Below are 17,117 nucleotides of genomic sequence, written 5' to 3' on the forward strand. Positions count from 1 at the left end.
TGCCAACATTTTCAATTTAAGAGTTTAACTAGAAAAATCTATTGATATAGTTGCAAAAAAAGATTTAATTTGCTGAACTGGAAATTTTTCTTTATGTTTCGCAGTTTAAAAAATACAAATAAAGTAAAATAATAAAAAGTATAAGACTAACATTCTAGCTCTTACTTATTGGCATAAAGAGTTAGTAAGTATTCTTATAATCTGAGTCACCCGTATGTTACTGTATGAATCAAAAATATCTTGTAGGTCCTGAATTTGGAATCTTCAATATGTATGTATGTATGTGTGTATGTATGAGAATTTATCATGAAACGTTTAATGCCCACTCTTACTGAATACCATGTACCGTACAACTTGCGGTGATTAACCATTTTTTTGTTCAAACATACATACACACAATAATATGTACATAATTACATACATATTAAAAATTCCAAATTAAAGACCTACATGATATTTTCGATTTATACAGTTACATACGGGTGACTCAGATTATAAGAATACTTACGAACTCTTTATGCCAATAAGTAAGAATGATTGTCTCACACTTTTTATTATTTCATTTAATCTTTTTTTTTTAAACTGCGAAACATAAAGAAAAATTTCCAGTTCAGCAAATTAAATCTTTTTTTGCAACTATATCAATAGATTTTTCTAGTTAAACTCTTAAATTGAAAATGTTGGCAAGTATTAAGTAAGTTAATAATAAAAACAATCCTAAATTAAATTAATTATGATAAAAATAATCCTACTTGTAATACCCTTTCATTTGATATCCATGATAAGGGTATTCCGAAGAAAAAAGGGGTCGGCCATATTGTTATGGAGGCCATATTGGATGTAACATAATATTAAATACTTTAAATTGTATTATCATCAGAATCTGGGGGAAGTGCACAATTTCAGCCATGTAAGAATTGAGGAATTGGTAGAGAGATCGATCGCAAAATTGCTTTCGACAGGCAGGTATGAAACCAAAAACTTTACAATGAAAAAATTGTCCACATTAGATTGTTATGAAATATTTTGCACGGAATGAGCTCTAAAACTTTTTATCACGTCGTATTTAAAACAATATTTATAAAATTTAACCAGTTTTATAAGTTTAAACGAAAAATAAAGTTTTTACATTTTTTTTTAAGTTAGGTTGACACCCGTATGACTTAACTTTATTTTTTGTATGTCTGGAATACAATGACCTACAAATTAAAAAAAACAGAACTCTATCTTATTCCTATCTGAAGATATTAGATTAAGAACAATCCTACCTTTGATTTTATCATTTCAGAACATAGTGCGGCGCCCATTGCTCAAGCAAGAGATCGTGAGTCAGTCTGGAGTAGAGCCTCGAGCTGTACGCTTACGTACAAGCAGTGAGAGCTTTGGTGTTTTGTATGGGTTCTCGTATTAAGAATTGAGAGAGAGAGAGAGAGAGAGAGAGAGAGAGAGTCATCGAGTAAAGTGTTGAGAGAAGAGAGGTGTGTGAGCGGAAGTCTAGCAGCTGCTGTGTTCTTCCAGGACGACGAGACCTCCAGGTCAAGAAATACGGAAACCGCTCGGAAAAGAAGAAGAGGGTAAGGGAGCGAAAAAGAGAGAAAGAGTGAAACCGTAGGACAAACGACCCACTCGAGGACCCCGGACGACATTGCGCCAGGTTGGACTCGCGAATGTGCGATCAGGTGAGGTTAAAGCGAGAGAGTATTGGGATCCCAAAAGGTCACATGATTCTCGCAATGTATATAGTCACTTGTGAGGAAAAAACGCAGGCTTTATCGGTGCAATTCTGTTTTTATTTTTCTTACGCGTTCAATGATTTTCACACGATAAAAGCCTTTTAATAACATATTTTTGAAGAGATGACAGTACTTTATCTATTTTTTCCCAATTCAATTAGTTTTTTGCAGCTTCAATTTTTCCTTTGAGAGTGCGAATACGCACATTTAACCTTACCAAAATCCTGTTTGTTTTCCTATATATAGTCGGGAACAGCAGAACTTTGTACAGGTTAAATGTATGTCTTCGTACTTTCAAAGAAAAGTATTAACCTGCAAAAAACTAATTAAGTTAGGAAGTAACAGCTAAGATATTGTCATCTGTTGGTACGCGTCCTTTTCTCCTCCTCTCAGTGTATATACAGCTCCCGAAAAACAAACACATTTGGAGAAGCTTTGACTTTCTGTTTTTTGTATATACGTTGCATCAGCAAGAGAATTTTGGAACATGGAGGCCATTTTGTCTCATTACAATTCTATGATAATTAACTTATAACTTAACTTAACTAAGTTACTAACATAAAAGTTCTATCATAAGCACACCTTGAGTATTAAAGACATATACGTATTCTGTAATTGACATTTGCTTTCGTGTTTTAAACTGATATAATTAAATGTGTAGAAAAAATGGTTTATTAATACTAACCTTATACTTTATAAAATTTTTAGCAATATCCAATGAAGAAACAGAAGCAAAGATATGTATTAAATCATCAAACTCCAGCACACACAAGTCCGCATTCCATCCCGTCCAAAATGGATACTTTTTAAATGACACTACTGCTTCGGAAAACTTTGAAGAAGATCTACTTAATTATAAAAATAAGACAGTAGAAAGTTCTAGTTTGAAAAATGTAGAAAAAAGTTCTGAATCGTCAAGTATTGTTACAATGGCGAAAACAGGATTTTGTGGAGTAACTGGTATAAAATATAAGAAGTTTATAAATTAAAAGTATTTATAAATGGCAAGCGTAAGTATCGTGATGTAATAAAAGAATAAATGTATTATTTGTCTATCTGCAACGTAGATCCTATTATGAAAATTCAACTGTCATAGTTTTTTACATTGTTAAAAAATATCTGTTAACAACAATTACAACTATAATAACAATAATAGGAATACTATTAAATAAAATAGAATACTGGAAATAGTAATAATAACTATGATTATAGTAAGAATAATTATAACTGGGATAATGTTTATGATAATAATAATAATAATAATAATAATAATAATACTAATAAAAATATTACAACAACAACAATAATAATAATAATAATCATGATAACAATAATAATAATAATTATTATAATGACTATAATAATAATGAAAAAAGTAATAACAAGGATAAAAACAGTTGTTGATGTAGTAATAATAATAAGTTAGTAACAGTTACATCAACAAAAGAAGTCATAACTGTTACAAAAAAAGTTGTAACTATAGTAGCAGTAACTAAAATAAAGGTACTAATACAAAAACTTAAACAAAATTCAATTACAGTTTCTGAATTCAGAAGTTTGTACCTCATTTAGTAGTAGAATACGAACACATAACGATTTCTTTTAACATTATATTCATTTTAAAGGATTTTTAACGTTTATATAAGAACTACTGAATAAATTTTTTTGTTCTCCTTCTTCAAAATAAGTTAATGTATGATAAGAAAGGTATGCATCTCACTGCTATATACTGACATCACTTTTTGATTCTGCCTACCCAGAGTTGCTTGCCTTTTCACCAGTTAAATTAAGTAGTTGACAATAAATGCACGTACGAGACTTTAACTATTTCCTAATTAACGTTTTTTACTCCAATCTTAATGACGAAGATCTTTATTTGCCACTTAAATAATTGGAATGGAAATAAAAGACCAAAAATCACTTAAACTCGCTATGTGTGCCGTTTTCTCTTCTATTATTATACGTATAACCATCGGGGAGAGCTTCTACATATTACTTTTTTACAAATCAAAACTTGAAGACAAAAACAACAAAAATAGCGAGTTTTGGTAAATTTTTGTCTTTTGCTGCTAATACAATTATTTAAGCCACTAACAAAGAACGTCATCGTAGAGATTAAGAATCAACACATGTGTTGAAAACAAAGTATGGTCTCATATGGGAATTTACTGTCGAATGATTAATTTTGCTATTAAAAAAGCAAGTGACGCTGTGTTGGTAGAATCAGAGGGTGGCGTCGGTTCATAGCAGTGAGATGCCAGATCTTATCGACGTGGCTGAGTGACTGCGCTCTTAAAACACCATAAATACTGTTTTAAATGAGTGATTTTTTAACACATATTTTAATTGTTAATGTCTTGTTATTTTTGTTATGTTCTTTGGGCCCATAAAAAGTGGATATCCAAGTTGAAATCGTCTACATACTGAGAAAATAATTTGTTTGTGTTTAATTCCATATGCTTACGATAATATGTATCTCGATTGGTGCCATCTGACCTGGGGCATGTTCAATGTAATTATGGCATGTGTACTTTTAACATGCTCTCTGTCTCAGTTAATATTTTAAAAGTTATACAGAACATGTAAACTAATTTTCTGTTAACACACTTGTACGTTGGTAGTAAACAAATCCGTCTCTCAGTGCATGTAGTAGATTATAGGCTCAACATATACAAATTTTGAAAGTTCGTTACTAAATATATATAAAAAGTGATTTTCTGTTAATAACAAAAAACACGATTGTTAAAAATGTTGAAAATCAGCTTCACAAAAAATTATAGTAATGCCTAGTATTTACTGCGCCATAAGCTTTCAAATGCTTTAATTCCAACACATTGTGAGATAACTGAAGAAAATTAGTTTTTAAACTTGATTTGCAACAAAAAAGTATCTTCCTAACCAGGTTTATATTAACTTTTTGAATGAATCGTTATGAAAGCAGTTATCTGTGGTTTTTGCGTAATTTTGTTAAATTTCATATAACAACGAAATTAAATCCTCTGGCTCTTCGACTATGACAGGGATTTAATATTCTGTTGTTGTTTGACGTACAGACAAAGATCTTTTTTTCAACGTCTACAAGAGAGATCATACAATATTAATATAGCAAGAACTTATATATGTGCTTATTAACTACAGTACAATTGAGGTTCAATATGAAATTAGAACAACAACTGTACACATTATTGTGTTAAATGATAACTAGTAACTATATAAATAAATTAATAACAATAAATAATACAAGTGATTGTAATTACGAAGCATACAATACAGTAGTGATTTAAGCACCGAATTTTTTTCATATGTAGGTAGACATGCACAAGAGTCTTTAAATGGTGAAGATAACTATAAAAAGTGAATTATAACGACTCGTGGTAAAAATATACCGTTCTTTACCTAACTTAAACAGCGAAATCAGGAAAATAAAAAGAAACTTCCAAGTTCTTGAAGCAGGAGTAAAAGTTATTATAAGACACAACGGCATCTTCCAAGTACATGCTGATTATCAGGGTGCAGAGAGATGGTTAAAGAGATAATTTTTCTTTCTTTTTATAATAATTAACTTTAAGCAATGGGATGGTACTCTATCTAACTAGTACAATATGCACTAGAGACAAAATTGTAGGTCTTACGTTTTAACAGTTTTAACGTAGTATTTAAAAAAGTTATTGATAAAGTGAAGTATCAGATAACAGCATCAACAATCAAAGTAAGAACTGTATCTTTGGTAGTAACAGCATAGTCTTACATTTGGGCTGACTTGAGATAGTAAGATACAATGTGGAAGGAAGAGTTCAAGAGACCACGAAGGGATGATATAAATAATACACAGCGTTATTTGACTTTGCCATTCTTTAAACTAAGCAGATAATAAGTTTATAATCTAGTCTGGTAGATTATAGTCTAAGATAGACTTGTGAGAAGTTCAATGTGTGGTCAGCAGGCCTTACTATCAATGTCACTTAAGCTGCTCGGTTTTCTCGCTGTCAAGATGTTTTAAAGTAAGATCTTATAAGTTGCAAGAGAATGATGAGATTGAGTCGATAGATTACTTAAAAAATTGATCTGTAGGATATTTGTAAGAACGTGTTTGAACAGTTTACTATCTTGAATTAAAAGTAATTTTTTTCTATTTTACAAATGATAATGTGCTTAGTTTTGTCAGCAAATATAGGCGTGCGCATACTGTACACTCCTTTGTATCCATCAGCTATACTCCGAAACGGTGTATCGGCCCTTGCTTACAGCTTGAATTGCCACCAAGCCGCACTAAAAAGAACTTTGAATGAAATTGTGATTTATGGTACCAGTGGCAATACACTCACGTTACAGTGTATACTGAGCGTTCGTTTTTCTTCATTTTTGTCTTCTCACAGAGTGGCTGGCTTAGATCTAGGATAGCTCAGGATGGTGGTAAGCCCGTGGAGGTGCAGGATAAGTAAAGTGCTTATCACTCCTTTTAATAATGTAAGACTGTACATAAAAATTTTTAAATTACAAAGTGGACAAAGATAAGGGTGATCAGCAATAAGAGCGCGTCGCCGTGGAACATATTTTACTCAAAGCTGACGGCACAGGCCAAGACAACTGGGTACGGAGAAAAAATACGCGGCTAACATAAAGCTTGTAGGTGTCTGATGCTTGTCTAACATTAAAGACGCCTTAAGTAAGAAAAGCTCCAGTGGAAAAATTTCAACAAGACAATTGCAGGCTCATGACACTTACCCTTGTAGGAAATTGGCTACCAATGCAAAATTCTTTTGGTGGGGTATAGATGCAAGGAGCCACTTTTAGTCTATGAGTTTTCATCTGTGAGCATCACAGGTGCCCTCAGGATAATAAGGAGCATTGTGGTCGACTGGTGGGAGCTACTTATCCCACAATAACTACTTCTTTTCTATACAGGTGAGAGGACGCATTCAGCTCATAAACTAACTATACCTTTTTGATGCTCTATTAATAATCGTAGTTTCGTGACTCTAGTACCTAGCGTGACAGCCAGCCGATTAACTTTGCATATTGCACAGTCATTAAAAGCTTATGTGGTCTATAGTGACCTTGAAGTGGCTCCCTACATCATACGGGCTCAATTTGCACATTTCTTAGAGTACAGTGGGGTATTCTTATACTGTCACGCGCTAATTATATTTAGCTGGCATCTTGGGTATGTTCCAAGTCTTTTATCACTAGCATCTGTTTTAACGCTAAATGGCTTGATACTTAGAGAATTGGCCTGCTTAGTAGCACTTTATTGTGTTTCGGACCTCTCAAAATACTGTCTTTTCATAAAAGTAAAGTCAAAGGATCTTGAGTGACCTCATGCTGATAGTTAAGTTTCGTAACTACCAGGCATTGAATGCTACGTCATCGAGCTGTTTTTCTGAAAACTAGTTTTAAAGGGGCGTATGTGTATTTTTTTGTCAATTGTTAAGAAAATAAAATACATCTTATTTTCCTTACTCGTCTTATTATTGTTATTTTTTAAAAACATTTAAAGATATTCAGTGAGTGTATGATGTGATCCTCCAAGACAGCCATTTGATTGGGGGTGTAAGGCTATTGTTTTTAATTGCTTTATTTGGAAATGGCTGGCTACTCTTTTTTTAATTTGCTTAGAAAATCAATGCACTAATTAATAGTTGAAGCTGCTTGGATTACATATACACAAAGGAATTTTTTGGCGAATGCATCTGCTAGTAGTATGGCTGTTTGATCCTGTAGTAGTAAGGCTATAGCCTATTTTGAGAACAAACATCATATCACTTAGATATACTTTTTATGTTGAAAGTTTGTGGGTAACGGTCCCACTATTTCTAAAGCAATTTCAGAAAAAAAGTTTGTTTGGTATGTCAGTAATGATTGATAATTTTTTTTTAGTTTTCAAACACACTAATTTCTTTAGTTGACATTCGAGGAATTTTTAAATAATTACTTGAAAAACGTCTTTCTTGTGTTCCCAAAATTGTTTGTTTTAATGTTTTGTTTACTCCCTTGTGCCATCACTACTTCATTTAAGCGAATAAAAACTTTATTGAGCGTTGTGGTGATGGTGATTTTACTTTTACTACTGGGATCTATTACGGATATATCCATGTTGAAATTTGCGATATGCTTCATTAATTGAGGTGTATTGATGAGTTATTTTCTCAAGCAATGTCATTCAATTATTGAATGGAGATCTTGTGCTACATCATTTAGTGATTGGCTGGAATGTTTGTAAGGTTCACGCAATCGTCTTTTTCTTATAAAGGTTTACTCTGGAAAAAATTATTTTATTTGTTTTATTGATTTGAGTGAGCGAACTTTTGAGCGTATTAGATATTTTATGCTCTTATATGGGTAGGATACAAAAAACTTTTTTTTTAGTAATCATGTTGTTAGATTAAAATAATTTCCTAATAAGTGGCCACCTGATCTGGCACCGCATTCTCGAAAACAGGTAGGTTGGGTGCATTGCCCTAAATTCTATTGCTGTCAAGTTTTCGTTTTTTTTTGGAAGTTAAGGCTAATGAAACTTCTTTGTAGCAAAAGCTTCTATTCTTCATACACTTTGGCATGTTTTATGGCATATTATTCATTTTTCGTAGATATTACAGCTGACAGCTGTTCTACCTCTCCATCTCTGAAGGTAAGCTGAGATATTTGGACACCAATTAGATTTCTAGACAACACATCTGCGTTGATGATTTAGAGATCTAAGTTGTACACTCTATCAAACTGAGAATTAGTGACTTTAAGACGCCTGCATGTTACTCTGGGACATGCGTCTTCTATCAAGTTGAGTTACTCGAGAGGCAGGAAAAATATGATCTCTTATTACATGTGCTTATCCTGAGTATTAGATGTAAGAGTTTAACCTATATATTTGAGACATATTGACAATTACCAATTGAATTTCTTTTAACTAAACGAGTATTTATAAAAAAGTTAAGTGAACAAAAAAGTATTTTTACTGTGTAACTATTTCCTTGGCTTTTTATTTTTTATGCTAGTGAGAGTCTATTGTTTCATTAATAAAGAATCTTCCTGTTTTAACTTATGTCATCATAATGGTATATTTTTTGTTGTAGTACGCTTTTTTCTAAGCTTGTTTAAAGAGACAAAAAAAGACGTATCCCATGGCTGTACGAAGTTCATAGCATTTTTGTAAATCCCAATAAAAATAGTTTGCCTTTCCTCACACAATGCAACTACAAAAATACTTCAATGAGATATATGGCTATCAAAGGAAGCAGTTACTAAGAAAATTATTTTTTTACACAAGCCATGGATAAAATACGTTTATGATGAATTCATAAAAAGTTTTGGAGGTTCTGTAACTTTTTTCTGAAATTTTAATACCCCAGACCTTTAGTGTATTTTGTATAATATTTTTAGAAGATTTTCAGTACGTATAAATTATCATTTGTGGGGCACTCACACAAGTTGCGCCATTTACTAAAGTACACCTCTTATGTCATCAGAACCAAGGAACTTTGGTTTAAGTTTGCCATAACCAAGTTAGATATTAAAATTATTCTGGAATAACATAACAAACAATATGTAGGAGTTGTACCAATCCAAGTTTGTGTGGAAAATGTGTAGGAATTGCAGAACTCAAATATTTCCTAGAGATGACCTATTTTTTGACATATTGCGACAAACATTTACCCTTTATATTAAGAGCTTGTAGAAATATTTTGCAAAGAGTAATTTCTTCGTTGTTCATTAAGCTCTTAAGTGAAACTCATAAAAATTGAAAACACTTTAATAACTTAATAGTAAAACATCATAAACCTGCAAAAAACCTACCCATACATCAACCCTCTGGGAGTAATACGAGATGTCATTTGTTTTTATTTTTATCTTGGAATAGTTTATCCCTGGTACGTACAACTTAAACAAAATTTTATCAAGATTAAAGGCATAGCGTGTTGGCTGAGACAACTAGAGTGCTTATCGAGAACATCAATAGTATTGGACTACGCTAAGGAGCGAGGTACAGCAAAGAAGGCCCACCGAAAGTGATTCCAGCAATACAGAGAAAGCAGAATTTGCAACATCCTACTGGCCACGAACTCATTTGTGTATTTTTAGGAAACACTAAAGGTTATCGCACGAAGCATTAGGAAACTCCGAAGCAGCAGTAACAACAATCAGTGATAGATGTAAGTTATTCATCAATAATGAAATTAACGCTGAGCCTTGTTAAAGTGATCCGATGAAATTGTATTTAAATAAACAAATTTTTTTTAAATTACTATAATAAAAAAATATAAAGTCCGGTCACAACATCCCCGTTAGCCAAAAAAAAGGAAGAAGATACTTAAATTTGTGGATAGTCTACTTTATTTCAATGATATTTTCAAGGATATTAAATGTGATTAAGTAAGAATTCAGGACAAGAACTGTACGCATATTAAACTTTCCTTGGGTTATTCTATATACTAAAAAAGGTACCATGGTCAAACATGCCAATATTTAAAATGCGCGAAACCAATACTGGAAGGTGATACACAGTAATCTCTTAAATATTTCAAATTTTTAAATTAGTAGGAAACGTATTCTTTTTTTATGGCGGTAAAAAATTCAGGCATTAAGCTCCAGGATTTTGTTGCTCTGGTAATAAAGTTGTGAGTTAAGAGAGAAAAAAATTTTTTTAATATATAATTTTTGGGAGTTATAAATCTTAACAGCTTCACCAAAGAGCCCTTTTTGTAAATTATACGGGAGATACTTCAAATCAACGGCCCCTTTACGAGCAATAGATGATTAGCAGCTGACAGTTCTCCTGGTTGGCCAGTGAAGTAAATTACTTGTTAAGCCAGTAATATATTATAAGAAAGGGGAATCTCAATAGAATTATCAACAAAACTTGCTTTATTGAATCACAAATATTATAAGGATAATTAAGACAATCGGAAGGTTAATAATAGAACTTGCTGTAGTTAGAGCTGGCTATAATTGTTGGCCATGAAGGGCCGCTAATTTGCACTTTCTTACTTTATAATAAATAAAACAAGCTACTTTTCAAAGCTGAAAAGATTTGAAACTTACAAAAAATACAGAAATAAAAATTTTTTCTCTTATCTTACAACTTTGTTCCCAGAGCAACAAAGTCCTGGAACTTAATCTCTATTTTTCTTATTGCCACAAAAAAATAAATACATATTCTACCAATTTAAAAATCTGTAAGATTTAAGAGATTACTCTGAGGGTTATCATTATAAGCTAATCTCCCACTTAATCCTATCCTGAAAACCTAAGGGTGATCTTCTCTGGCCTGATGTTGTAGTACCAGACTAATAGGGAGGATAACTACAATGTCTGAAACGTTAGAGCTCGTTGTAGAGCTCTTTCCCATTGTCTTCTGGTATTACGCTAGACTCGTTGGTGTCTAAAGCACCTTTTTTTGCAAAGCCCAGTCATTTTGGTGATCTAAGGTGGGGAGATAAATTCGTGATGCTTGACCGATAAAGTCTGTCTCGTTTGCTCGAGCTTATTTTTTCCCTCATAGATTTACTGTAAGGTTCGCCCAACGCAGACTTTCGAGAGAATCGGTGATTCCTGATCGAATGCTTAAAGTCGAGAGCGTAATGTATGGTTATCGGTTGCCAGGGTTTCCAGCATCACAACGAAACTGTAGTTGTGATGTTTGCCAATGAATAATTAACTCGATTTCATAGTTTCCAGCTTTATATAGTCTTTTAGTTGACGAGTCATTGCCGGAAATAGTAATAGAAATGTATTCGTTGACAAGTTAGTTTAACGTTAGATGGCCCTAAAAGGAACTAACGAGATTTATAGTTAATAAGGAGACGTAAGTACTTATAATGGCCCTGGAAACGGCCAGTGGTGATACTTCTAGTCATTTCTTATCATTATTGATCAACGATGGAGTGCCAGCTGCGCGTAGCTTGACTCTTACTTTCGGAGTCTCTGCGTCCGGAGATTATGGTGAAGACAGGTACGCCTGTCACCACTGGACAAAAAACATATTATCTTAAAATCATGCCCCAGATATCCAACGGTTTACTGTTGGTAAGGAAAGTTGGCCTGGAGAATATCTCTTCTGTGAGTATGCTGTTGGGACAGATAACTGAAAAGAAGGCTGATGAAACTTCCATTTGACGAGGCTGGCTGAACTAGACAGGGTTGTTTTTTCTGGCTCACTGTTGTCACCAAATCTGCTACAGTAGCATCAGCTGCATGACTCACAACTTTATTCGTGATGCACTGCCAAAGACGACTGTCGTATTCAGCAATTTTACTTCTACGCCACCTAGCAGATGCTACTAAAGAAAAGTGGAAAGCTAGCGTATTTTTGAAAATTTTTGAGCTAATTCATCACTTTTGCTCACACTTCTAAAGTGTCAAGAATCAGTATGCGAGGTTTCAGCAAAATCGATTGGATAGCTCTCATGGTTAGTGATTACAACTATGTTTGTGACTTTGCTTTATATATTAATAAGATATCAGAGTTAGTCATCAAACCTAATTAAATATGCAAAAGTATTTCTGAGTGAAGTGTATCATTTTTTTGTTGATCAAGTATCATCAGCAGATCAAGATGAATTTATCGTATTAAAATAACTCCCATAAATTATAAGTACACATTGATTATGAACACTTATCTGTTTGTTTTTTGATCATTTGAATAAAAAGAGAATTTTTACTTACAGGAGAAAGCTAAAAAAGATCTTAGGAAACAAATACATTTGTTTGTTATTTGTTTTTTATATTCTGCCATATAATCATGCTTTACTAGAAACTGTGTACAAATCTATGTAATAATATATGTATCATTAGTCCTTAGATATTGTCAGCATGGATTCCAGTTATAGCTGTAATAACAGCTGTATTTTATCTTTCTCTTACTTTATCCCATAATATCGAATTTTAAATAATGAGACTTTCATTGATTGTACCTCTTGGTTCACTTATAATCATTCTTATGATTTTAGTATTAAATTTTCGAGCTGATATAACTTTATTTAAATACTCTTAACTCAATTGAATTTTAATACAGATTCTTGTTAATCTTATTCTCTAACGATACCTTAAAAGTCTTAAGATGCTGGCTAGTTTTTTGAACAAAACTGATAGTAGCTAATGAGATATGATTTTTTACATTTTCTATAGTAGACGCCATCTTATAATTTTTAATACTTTGCTTTGTAAGCTAGTTACTGCTTGACAATTTTAATCTACTTAGCTAAGTCATACGAGTATAACTTATTTAACTATTCTGGTCTATTGGGATTGTAATTATCGACAAATGAATCATAATGTACATCTGTACACATTTTTTGAAGATCTTTTATATCTTTGGCTTTAATTTTTGACATCATGTACTAATATTATTTTAATACTTATTAGTTTTATCTGAATAAGTTACATGCAATGGTGTTCCTTATAACCAATCAGCTATTATCATTGCTCCGAATCGTTGTGGTTTAAATGTCTTATATTGTCTTATACGAAGTAATGACTGGCATGTCTAAATTCCATTTCTCCCTTTGTTTGATGTTAACATACATTTTTTTTTAAAGATACAAAAATTCTTTAACATGCTGAGCATCATTGCTTATTTTCCTATAAAGAAAAAAGGAGGTTTAAAACCATTTATCTTTTGTTCATCTTTTTTTAATTGATCAAATAACTTGTCTGAGCAAAGAAGAAACACAATTTTCGAATAACTAAAATTCATTCTAACCACGCCAGATAAGAAATGTTTTTAACGTAATCTTGCCGAATAGTTTGACCCCTTGTTGGATGACAGGTGTCAAACAACCAAGAGTTCTCATGCAAGCGCACAACGATTTTACTCTCTTTCCAACTCTGGCTGGCAGTAGAGGGAGAGCTCCCCCTAACTTTACCTTTTACCCAAGCTTCCCTTACTCTAACAGCTTGAACATAATCTTATACTATAAAGGCGTATTATCGTCTTTGGGTGAGTGGGCTATGTATTTTACGCGCCTTCATAAAATTTAATAAATATGCTATCGATTCTTGATCAGTCCAATTTTTTTTTTTTTTTTACCGTTATCATTCTTTCTGCTGTCCTTTCTTACAATGGTCCTTTTATTACAAGCTAATTTTTTGGAAAGCATCACAGTTTTTATTAAAAAATTGTCGTTTTTATCTATGAATTTAATTTATTATTTATATAATATTATGATAAACATAAAACAGTTTTTTGACATGGTAAGTAACAGCAGCACATTTTGCTAAACAACTTTAACAAATAGGCAGACAAACATTCTACTCACCAGACAACCAGATTCATTAAACTCAACAGTGGTTTCTGCAACAACAGCTACTACTAAAAACAAAATCATTCTCTAATCGACAAAAGCGATGGCAGTCATGCAAATATTTACATTATTAAGTACTCTAAGACTAAGCTTTTGCAGTAATTTGCGACTTATATTAATACATTTTTAAATTAAACAAATCAAGTGGATTTTGAGGTATTTTAAAATTTAAAGCTGTACTGCCATGAGTTGAATAATAAGACCTTATAAAAAAGTGCAGTTAATAATTCTATCTTAATTATATTTTGGTTCTTAGACTTAACGTCTGTGATCATAAAAATACATGTACGTGTATTTGTCCAACCCGATGTTGGACGATTATCCTTCCATCTCTTCTTCCGCGTCGGTGGTAGTTTTTTTGTCCAGTTGTTTTTGAAACCAGATGTGGGTCGTGGGACCCACGACAAATGTGAGACATCAAAGAACATGTTATTGAACTTAGTAGTATTTGATTGTCTATGATGAAAATAGTAGTTTTTGTCAGATAAGTGCTATCGTCTCCAGGACTTTTTTGCAGCGTGAGAAACCTGCAAAACAGGACCCAAGAGACGTAAAGCAGACACGGCAATGGCACTTATGTGGCGAATCCTATTTTTTCTACCGAGTGCAAACCAGCCTCTCAAAAACGCATTAGGTAGAGAAAGTAATAATTTTTTGACTCTAAACAATTCATTTTTTATTTTTGTATTGACAACGCAGTTTATTGATAAATATGCATTTTAACCAGTGAATATTGTAGATTAGGGAAAAGAAAATAACATTTTTTTTTTTTTTTTTTGTTCATCAACATATAAATAATGAGAACAAGAAACAACAATAAAAGACGGTGAAGAGTCTCCATACTACCTTCTCACAAAAAGGTACTTACAGTAGTTTAACAAACGTTCGTGTGTATTACTTTCTCAGTCTCTCTGTCTTTTTTTGGATTCGGATATCTGTTTACTGTGCGTAGTTGCGCACCTGAGCGAATTTAGTTGGGTGGGCTCTTTACTAAAGACGAGATAAGATGGTGTTTATATAAACACAGTTGGAACCCAAAGAAATTTTACAATATGGTAAAATATTAATATTTTAAAATAATCCTCTTTATAGAGAAAAAATTTTTTAAGAATGATAAAAAAATGATGCTAATTAGAATATCAATTAATCATATTTTACAAGCACAAAATATTGAGGAAAGAAATAAAAAAGGCCTACCAGTATGAGTACAATAGAAAGAGAGAGTATAAAGTGTATAGAGTGTGATTATTTTAGTTAAGGACCTACAGTCCCTATTAGCCTAGGCTCAAGTTTTTACAAAACTGCTAAAAGCAGTTTATACAAGGTTAGTGACACGCACGTCACAATAGTACAAGATATATCGCAGATAAATTAACAACAACAAAGTTATTGAAGATAAAGTGTTAATTAATAGTTAATATAATTTAAAATAAATTAAATAGTAAGAATCAAATGTAATAAAATCTGCTGATGGTTACAGTACTCTTAAAATTTGTAAATATAGGCTAACTTAATTGCACATGTAAAAACATATAAAATAATTTATAATTTTATTACTTAAGTCTAAGATCTTCACTAATAATACATTTAAATAATTTGCTTTTAAACAATGCTGGAGTTTGGATGGATCGTAGGTTAGCAGGCAGTACATTCCATTCAATAGCTGTTGCAATGGTAAATTAATGTCTATATGCATCTAGATTAACACATGACACTAGTAACTCTGCGGTAGAGAGATAGATTTAGATTTAGATTTAGATTTAGATTTATTAGGCTAAGGGCCATAGTCCCAGAATAGCCTTGACAAGGTAAGTACATATCAGACACAGAGATTGATACATTAGAGCTGCATAGTAGCAAAAATATGTGTCAGCATAAACATTGGTGCAGAAAAACAAGTATTAAGTAAAGTGAAGTAAAATTAAAGTTAAAAGAATAATTGAATGAATTAAAAGTAAATAAAAGAAATTTGACACTGGTAATAGGTATCAGAATTAATCCACTATAGACTAAGGATCGTGTAGCCGGTTGTCTCGTGATCGAATTAAATCCAACAGTCTGTGCTTGAAGCCGAGTCTAGAGAAACTCATTCGGAGGCTGACAGGTAACCTGTTCCATTCTCTGGCCGCTGCGACAGTGAATGAAGTTTTGAATATGTCCAGAGCGGCTTTGGGTATGAAGAGTTCTTTGGTGTTCGATTTTCTGGAACAGACTGTATCTGATAACGTAATTTTAAATGCAAATCTATCTGCGAGGTAGGTAGGAATTTCAGTCTTGAGGATACAGGCCAACAGACTAAGCATGCAGTAGAGGATCTTGCTACTGAAAGACAGGATGTGATGTTTGCGGTATGCTGGTGTGATGTGTTCCGATTTGCGCATGTTTTCTACAAAGCGGAGAGCGGCATTTTTGCATCGACCTAATTTGGTCGTCATCTCGGCCGAAAGTCCGTAAAGCAACGCTGCACAGTACTCGAGTCGTGGAAAAACCAGTGATTGAACGAGAAGTAGCTTTGTATCACTAGGTATGCAGTCTTTAAGGCGCTTGAGTTTTGCAAGCGCAGTGAAACAGCTGGCGGCGGTGGCAGTGCAATGAGGTCTCATAGTGAGAGATGAGTCGAGGAATACACCGAGGAGCTTGATGGTATCACTGGTGTCGATGATGGCCTCGTTCATTTTGATAGGAGGTAGAGTTTAATTCATTCTATTCCTAAATCCCCGGGTTCCAAACCAAATGGCAACAGTCTTCAGTACATTTACTATTAGGCCGTTCTGTTCAGCCCATATAGAAATTCGCGATAGTACTAAGTTCACTTGTTCAATAAGACGCTCGGCTTCTTTGACATGGCCATGGAAATAAAAACAAAAATTATTAGCATAGATGTGGTAGCCACAATTCTGACAGACAGCAAGAAGATCGTTAATGAAAATTGAAAACAGAAGAGGTCCTAGTAGGCTCCCCTGCGGCACGCCTAGGCTGCGAAACAAAGTCTGAGAGAGTTCACCATCTGGTGAGCGAACAGTCTGTGTGCGATTTGATAAGTAAGATTCGATCCATTGCGCGGCAGGGTCTGAGAAACCGTAACACT

General features: G+C 33.0%; 1 protein-coding gene across 1 annotated transcript; it reads right to left on the reverse strand.

Annotated features, from left to right (window-relative positions):
• Nucleotides 1-16,038: 16,038 nt before the first annotated feature.
• On the reverse strand, nt 16,039-16,704 carry LOC149375955 (uncharacterized). Its single transcript, XM_089595103.1, has one exon. It carries the CDS (start codon nt 16,702-16,704, stop codon nt 16,039-16,041), a length of 666 nt encoding a protein of 221 aa, XP_089451229.1.
• Between the last annotated feature and the right edge of the window lie 413 nt (nt 16,705-17,117).

Source organism: Copidosoma floridanum, unplaced genomic scaffold, assembly GCF_036245765.1.
Source record: "Copidosoma floridanum isolate Cflo_tuat_1 unplaced genomic scaffold, Cflo_Japanese_pri ptg000002l, whole genome shotgun sequence".
Lineage (NCBI taxonomy): Eukaryota > Metazoa > Arthropoda > Insecta > Hymenoptera > Encyrtidae > Copidosoma > Copidosoma floridanum.